This window comes from Branchiostoma belcheri, unplaced genomic scaffold, assembly GCF_001625305.1.
Source record: "Branchiostoma belcheri isolate BF01 breed outbred unplaced genomic scaffold, Haploidv18h27 scaffold21, whole genome shotgun sequence".
Taxonomy (NCBI): Eukaryota; Metazoa; Chordata; class Leptocardii; order Amphioxiformes; family Branchiostomatidae; genus Branchiostoma; species Branchiostoma belcheri.
The window spans coordinates 1,895,409-1,904,042 of record NW_017803602.1 but is presented as its reverse complement, the minus strand read 5'-3'; the positions used below and the strand labels follow the sequence as shown (position 1 = coordinate 1,904,042).

Below are 8,634 nucleotides of genomic sequence, written 5' to 3'. Positions count from 1 at the left end.
ATTTATCCATATACACAACAGTTTCACGTGCTTGCATTGATCATCGACGATATCGATATAATTAATCAATTGTCGTATCGAATGACATTCAAGCAGTCGTATTTGTCCTTTTAGGTTCCGTCTCTTTCGTACTGTTTCTCAGTCACCTATGTATGATTTGACGGTCGACAGGAACTAGGATTCTCCGTAACTTCCGCTAACACACAGTACTTAGAATTCCGACACTTTCTGCATCGCCACATATACTAGTAAACAGATCATCCCGAGCTCCTTTTTGTCTCCAGTTGCAGGTTAACCTGCCGCAGGGTAATTCGCACTTGACTCACCATAATGCGGGAACAATAGCCGGACCAACAGCTCGCTAGCCCCCTCCCATTTTCAGCCCACTGTCTCGGCATACCTGGCTTGTTACATCAAATTCCGGGGCGTAGGAACGACAGGAAGCTTACAAATACAGCTGGGAGAGCCCACCGTTCCACTCTTCATTACGAACTTGACTTGCAACACAGCGACTGTAACTTTGAGCAACTCTTCGAACTACTGTGAATACTTAGGAGGGCTAAGGGCGGAGAAAATGACTTGGAAAGTCCCATTAGGAGTTTTACTCCTATGCACCTTTGGGGAGGCTCTCAACAAAGGTAAAGCTTATCTGTTATATTACTTTTAAATCTCTGGACGCGTATCTTGGATTTCATTGGAATTTCTTTGAGCCAAGGGGGCGGTGGCATTCGTAGTTTCTCTAGAAATGCGGGAAGTTTTAAACGTCTTAATTGTGTGATCTAAGATATACTATAGTATTTGCAGGACGAGCTACTTTCTGGTCACGATAGGGAGGGGGTGTGGAACCTTGAGATCCGAGGCACTGAACAGTGTCATTAATTTCGGTGTTGCATTGACTGTTGAGAGCCAAAAACCGAACAACAAATTTCTTCACGTTTATCACCTTTTTATTAGTTGATAAAGATAACTGCGTTTCCTAGGTATGGAATAGAGCTGTTTATAAAGCTAACAGAGCTTGGGCGCACAGCCTGAACAACTTGTGTCTGTTCCATGAGTATAGACTATAGCATATATTGGTGCTCTGGAGAATGCTTGGCACCTTCCACAGAAAGTGTTGCTCTCGTGTTTCTCTACTTGGCCATCACAGGGATCTCCAAAACACTCTGCTAGATAATTCAACAATAGGAGCGACTCATAATATATGCTTTTCTGAAAGGATCCATACGGGGAATTTGGTATTGAATTTTAATAGAATGACGATGAAAATGAACAGATTATTTTTCACATAGCATGAACATTAATTGGAATGGCAGGACAAATACTAAGAGTACAGTAGTTGCCCATTCTGTACAATACATATCCGCCCCTAATTTTCATTGACACGGCCAGCAAAAGGTCATACGCCATATAAAGCCAATTTGTATATATTATAGCGACGGTTTTACCTGTGAAAAGAGTTAGAATTTTTCGGAAAAACATTAATTCTCATTGATGTTGTTGCGAGGAATTTTTTTTAAAACTGTAGAAAAAAAAGAAGAAAACCGATCGAGTTACAACAGATTGGCACTCTTACTCGGAATCCCGACAAGTCCGTGGTTTGCTCCTAATCTGGTAGATAAAATGACAGGTCGGCACCGCACCCGTCCGACGTCTTTCAAGGCTCGTCTTGGCCGCTTGCCAAGGACCCGGCTGGGAGATGCACCAACAACAACTTATGGTGGAAATATTCCTAAGGGGATGCGCATTGTTCTATGTAGAAGTGCATTATGATATATCATGACGGTTTGGGGCCAGTACAGAGGATAGACTTCAGAAGAAGAAAAATCCCATGCTAATGGCGAAAGAAAGTATCAATGACAAATGTAGCTTGAAGCTACTGTGATTAATCATAGACAACACAAAAGAATCTTTCATCCAAGGACGTCGACAGTACTGGTGACTGTCAGACAATAGGTAGTATTTCTAGTCTCTATCAATGCAGCATTGTTTCTATACTTCTACCGGTGGCAACGTAACCATGAAAACTCATCAAGCATTCAAAGCTGTGACTATGTTTTAGTCTAGTTCTTCTTTCATCAAGAATGGTGCGAAGGTGTGCGATGATGTCATCAAGTTATAGTTTCTCTAACCACAACACTGGGAGCGGCGGCGGTTCGGTAGCTTTAATTAACGTATACGCACTATGATTCACTTGATACAGTCATTAGGTAAACCCACATACAAATCTCTTTTCCATATTAGGAGGTGTTGGGTTATGATAATTATCAACAGGATGGGTAGGGTCGATTAATTTTCATCTTTGAACCTTTTTATTATCAAGTGGAGCTGGAAACTGATATCAAATAATTAAAAGGAATGACCAATTAGATTTTTTGTTGAGGTCGTTGCTGTTAACTTTGTTATTGTATCTTTGAAGATATTTACTGACACCTTGTAAGTGTCACGATTCAATTAAGGTTGCACACCACATTTTAAATGTCTTGGAGAGATCGAGTTTATTACATGTAAGTGCTACTGATGTTGCATGATAGCTATGGTCTCAAATAGTTCGAGCCCTTTCTGGTGATTTCCCCACCACTGTGTCAACTTCGTTGTTGATATCACCCGTCTATCACCAATTCATGAGTTCTGTTTTACGTCGTTTCTGAGCATAATCCCCACACCATCTTACTGCTTTCTCAAATTTTCCATCCATCCATCCATCCATCCATCCATCCATCCATCCATCCATCCATCCATCCATCCATCCATCCATCCATCCATCCATCCATCCATCCATCCATGCATTTATTCCTTCGCTGCTTTGTCCTAGGATCTGTTTTCCTGGCCGAAAGCCCGCTGAGAAGCCCCGGAGTGACCGTGCACACAGCCAGGGGGTACTGCACCCGGACGTACGGCGCATGGGCAGAGACGGCGTGCTGGCAGAACGTCAGGGACACCTGGACTATTGGACTGGATCTGTGCAAGTACGGAACACTTGGTTTTGCTAAATTGTTGGCTACGAATTGCATTTGTTCTCTCTAAATCTCTTGAATGGGGTTTCTAGAATAGTTTAGATTAGTTCCAGTGAACCTAGTTTCTCCTACCCCGTAGATACGCTTGGCTGAATGATGGAACCGTGGCCCAGCCTATCCGCTCGGGCCGAGATGGCTGCGCGGCAGTGGGGGTCAGCCAGGTCAGCCCCCGGGAACAAGGAGGAACCTTCGGCGTCTGGTGCTACGTCGGTCGCCATGTCGGTGAGTCCAACTTCCCTGGACACAATAAATAACGACTTACCTTTTAATCAATAGATAGCGAGTGTTACATTGACACTCTGCACCTAAGACCACAGGAAGTAAATTTATGGATGACATCAGCGCGAATTAATTTTCGCCTGATTTTGGAACTTGGAAAAAAAACACAAGAAATTTTTTCGGCCCGTCTTGTTTTTTTTTCGCCCGCTCGCATTAGATTTGGAGTCTGAGGAGGATGTCATCCATAAAATTTACATACTGTGGCCTAATGTTGATAGCTGACAAATAGTGACATGCTCTGGGGTATCAGGGCGGAAAGTGATGATCATCATAGTTCGGGTCAAAGGTTATTTTTCAAGATGGCTGCCAGAAAATCACCGATTGGTTTCTAATGTTGGAAACTACTTCATTAACTACCACTTAAAGGCTTTTAACATTATTATAAATGTTGTTTACTGTCAGGTAGGTAATGCAGTCTTGGTTGATCGTAAGTACAAGTACGTTTGCGGTTTAGACGTCGCACTGTACTTGTAAGGGCCTTGTAAGTTATCGCGTGATATTTACTGCAGCAGTGATTTAAAAAAGTTTTTAAACTTCAGGGGATGCAAATTCATGCAATCTTTTATTATTTAAGTGTTAAAGTTGGTAAGATGGATACATGCTGTTGACAATTGTTTGCAGTTTATATCATTTCAGCCAAAGATATTACTAAATGATAATGATTTTTGGGGCGACCTATAATTGGCCACATACAGGGGGCGTGGCAGCTAACATCATATTTTACTGGCCTGTTTGTTTAACTTTGAGGGCTATTCCATGTCTTGTTTTCGACCTCTGTTCCATTACGAAATCCCATTCTTTTGTTCATGATTTAATATCTATATCGTAATGTAAACTGTTTTAATCCCAGAGTGCGGAAGACTCGGTCAGTTCTCGTGTGGAAACGGCCTGTGTGTTCCTCACTGGGCGAGGTGTGACGGCGTCAACAACTGTGGAGACAACAGCGACGAACAGCAATGTGGTATGTCAGAATCTTGTCTATCTCCTCTTAAAGTGCAGCAATGGCAATAAATTAAAAGTACTTTGTATGGTGTGTTGATTAATTATATCATTAATTCTTATGATTCCAGTTGTACTCTGTTAAGGCTTCTTTTCTTACTGTGACACTTTCTAACATTGTAATTGATAATTCATGTCCAGATAATCGAAGTAGATGAATCTTTTTATTCCAATGACTCATAATTAGAATAAGGTAATGATTGTCAAACCTCCCTTAGTATACAGAAAAGATGTCATGACGTTGTTTCTTTGAAGCTCATTTATATCAATAGTGATCAGTCCCAGTGACTGTCCCTGCCTAACCTGTAGGTGGAGTGTTCCTGTACCCAGCCCTGAGGGCAGGACCTTCTGTCAACTTCTGGAATGCATCTCGGACCTGTCAGGCTGTGGGGGCTCGTGTGGCCAGGTGGCAGGATTTAGCAGAACAGTGGGCCAAGGGACTGGACATCTGCAGGTAAGAGACTAGTCAATAAAGTGTACAAAATTTCCTTACTACAGCTGTCAGTCTAACAATGGGTTATTATCACAGTAGAGGTCATTAACTAAAATGTCAAAAAGTGATGGATGACGTCATCACTGCTGAAGTTGAAATGGTAGTGTTACAAATTTACCACACATCCATGAACATTATTAAACGCAGTAGTAACTTCTTTGCCATATGGCAGGCATGGATGGCTCCAAGATGCGACGACAGCCCATGCAGTCCACAAGACACGAGCTGGCTGTGGGAAGATCGGCCTCCATCATGATGGGAGCTACGAGTGGAACGACAAGTTGGATGTCTGGTGTAAGGCCCTGAGCTCCAGCTTCAGTAAGTACATATATAGACCTCTCTTGCAATATCTAATATAATCTATTTTATTTTATGACGATTTACCACATTTGTGGAAGGATTAACATAACAGGTGACTATCACCTCTTCAAACATGTCAACCCCGAGACCAGACTGTAAGGTTTGAACCATTCACACCGGGAAGGTCCCCTACTCTTTTCGATAAGTGTGGTGGGTTCTTTAACGTGCGTGGGGTGTGGCTGTCCAAAACACGGGACCTCCATTTAACGTCCTATCCGAGGGACGTCCCTAGCCAAAGCAAGGTACTCATTTACACCTGAGTGAAGTGAGGAAAGTCATGTTAAGTACCTTTCCCAAGGGTACAACGTCGCGGCGCATGTTGGAACTTGTTCGGGTACGACCCGGAATCGAACCCGGGTCTCCCCGTTTCATAGTCCAGTGATGTACCACTACACCACACGACGCCACGGTATATAAGGTATTCTTCAGATAGTAACCCCCCTTTTGGGTAACTCACCAAAGTTTCAGTATATATGCAAATTACTGGCAATAAATAAAAAAACAAGCTAGAGTGCCTTTTTTCGTTCCCATCCTTGAGTCTATTTTTCAATTCCAACTTCTAAGTGTTTTAGTAGTGCTGTTGTCCCTAGCCTGCCCTATGGATATATGCACATATCAGATTCTGCATCAACCTTAAGTGTGTTTTGTCTCCACCCCCAGCCTGTGAGTCTGTATCCCAGTACACCTGTAACAACCTGAACTGTGTTCCTAAGTGGGCCATGTGTGATGGGGTGGACAACTGTGGAGACTTCAGCGATGAGCTGCCAGACCGCTGTAGAGGTGACAGGACAGGAGTGCTTGGCGATGAGGTTTTTGGATGTAAGTTTAATTGTCTCTTGTAGGTTATTTGGTACTTGGTGGAAAGGTTCCAAGTAAGCTTGATGGAGTTAATGAGAGACAGTGCATCAGTTTTTACTAGGCATGAGGTATGGTAGAAGCTGGATATTATGACTACATGCAAGCCTGGCACATCTAACTGTAAACATTGTAGAAAGATATGACCCAAAGTGTTTAAGTGAGCTCTTTGGATAAGGCTTTGTGTGAACTCATTTACGTGTACATTTTGTAAATTGTAGTTGTGAAGAATGAAAATGAAGGCATGTATCAAGTTTCCAATCAATTTACAGGTATGACATGATTATGCTGTTTCTTTCTGCTAAAAGATTTAACACAAATCTTCCTGGCAATATTGCTGCCCAGTGATGGTTCCTCTTACTGCCCCCCTCCCACAGCAAACCCCTGTGACCGTGCCAGGTGTGCCCCCCCTGGACAGGGCTACTGTGAGTCTGTCGGCCTGACTCAGTACCGCTGTCACTGTCTGCCTGGATTCAGGGATGTCAACGGAGATGGCACAGTTTGCCAAGGTTTTGGTCTTCATGTTTTCCACGTATATTTTAGATACAACATAAAAAGGTTATGCCTTTGTTGCACGTACATGTACAAAATGCATGCTACAACTGCCTAAGGCATAGATTTTGAAAAGGACATTACAGCATGATGCAGATTGTACAACATTGATGTATTATTTGTGTAGAGCTACATTGTAAGTCTAGATCTATAACTACAATGTATAGCTAAATCCTTCCTCCACCTCCAGCCATCGCCCCTCCAGACTCCAGACGTCAGGGATTTGTGGGTGTCAGTAAGGTGGTTCTGGTGTCAGACGAGCAGGGTGGAGACACCATCACCTTCCTGCAGGCAGCGGACAGATGTCTGCAGATGGGCATGCAGATTGCAGCATGGGAAGAGCTCCGGGACTCGTGGATTGCTGGGCTCGACCTCTGCAGGTAAAATACTTAGCAAATGTTTCCTTCTTTGTAGTAGTTTTTTCTGTCATTTACTTGATTTATCAGGCATTACATCACATTGCATCCATGCAATGAAGTTAGTTTCCTTTCCATAAAATCTGTTAATTCAGCTGAAAACTTTACTGTATCAGGAACTTGCAAGTTGTTTTGCCACTGCGTTGATATGATGAAGTGAAGAATTGAAGCTGAGATGAACACTGGTATTGTCCATCCATGATGCTTCAGTTACACACTCTCTGACTAGTCAGTGGCTCTTGGGAATGTGAATTATAGCTACTTTAATGTCCTGACTAATGTCTTTGTGACATGCAAAATCATCATTAACAATCACATTAATCAATTGGCTGATTTTTTTAAAGATTTGTCAAATTAGGTATCAATTGAATTAATTGTCACCCAACCCATCAATGCAACCTGTTGTACTTAAGATAAAACAAGACGTTATAATCACAATCACCACCTATTGTTCTGTTTCAAAGTTTTACTTTCTTTTGCCAGGAATGGCTGGCTGTTGGATGGAACCATCGCCCACCCCATCCACACTGCCCGAGAGAACTGTGAGGAAGTAGGTGTGAACCATGAGGGGAGCCACGAGTACACCGAGGGATGGGATGTCTGGTGTAGGACCTACGGTACTCATGGTAAGGGATGGGGACAGTTTTGTTCATTAACCTTTGAAATTCAGAGTTGTGTTTTTTTTTGTTTGATAATTGGGTGATTCAAAATGTTTCTGGCAATTTTTAGCTTAAAGTTTACTGATTTTTTATCAATTCAGAATTTCTCTGAAATCCACTGTCAGTAAGCAAGACAATTATCATAATCCATAGAAGTTATGACATTTGGTCATACATGTACTACCAAATGAGTAGCGAACTTAAGTAACAACACCAGTGCTGATCCATGTATAATGAACATTACATTATGTAATCATCATACTTTCTTGTCCTCAGATTGCAGTTCTCTTGACCAGTTCAGCTGCTCTAATGGCCTGTGTGTCCCACACTGGGCCAACTGTGATGGAGTCAACAACTGTGGGGACAACAGTGATGAGCAGCACTGTGGTAAGGATTGTTGTAGTTTTGAAGGTTTGGGAGACACATACATGTATCGCTTTCAAAGCCTCTAATTAGTCTACTAGATTTAGTGCCTCATTCACGTCTTGCTATGGTTCATGTAGTATAAGATCATGCATTGTGCATGTTATGTAAGTTAGTGCTTTGAAATAATAAAAATGTATTTCATATAGCCATGCTTCTTTACTTGAAGATTTTAAAAAAAAAGAGTGCACAACTGGCAAATTACCTGTGGCTATACATGTACATGTACTTAAGGCTCTTCAACATGCTGGAAGCTATATCTTTGCTGCTTGTTTTCTATTATGTGCTTTTCTTTCTCCTGCTGAGTAGAAGGCTCGCACAGTGTAGATGCTCAGGGCCAAGGGTCATTGGAACATACAGGCAATGACTCAGCTGGTAGGTACATGTACAAGTGCATGCATGTTTAGGTGTTTTGTTATGTACTATGTTATACTGGGCAGCATGCAGAATGCTTTGGTCACAAGCAGTGGGGATTTTTCATTCAGTACTACCTATGATAGTATGACCACTTCAAAGTAAATGACTTCAAAGTCATGAACATTAACCTTATACATCATGCATGTATGATGTGCTATTGCTGAAAA

General features: G+C 42.1%; 1 protein-coding gene across 1 annotated transcript in view; it reads left to right on the top strand.

The window, feature by feature from the left end:
- Nucleotides 1-367: 367 nt before the first annotated feature.
- LOC109469630 overlaps nt 368-8,634 on the top strand; it is a 39,230-nt gene continuing 30,963 nt past the window's right edge. Inside the window, exons 1-10 of the mRNA XM_019768167.1 lie at nt 368-638; nt 2,813-2,966; nt 3,094-3,236; nt 4,144-4,254; nt 4,602-4,746; nt 4,958-5,103; nt 5,806-5,925; nt 6,743-6,932; nt 7,452-7,594; nt 7,904-8,014. Of these exons, the coding sequence (XP_019623726.1) occupies nt 575-638; nt 2,813-2,966; nt 3,094-3,236; nt 4,144-4,254; nt 4,602-4,746; nt 4,958-5,103; nt 5,806-5,925; nt 6,743-6,932; nt 7,452-7,594; nt 7,904-8,014 (1,327 nt within the window). The 5' untranslated portion in view covers nt 368-574. The remainder of the gene's footprint in view (nt 639-2,812; nt 2,967-3,093; nt 3,237-4,143; nt 4,255-4,601; nt 4,747-4,957; nt 5,104-5,805; nt 5,926-6,742; nt 6,933-7,451; nt 7,595-7,903; nt 8,015-8,634) is intronic.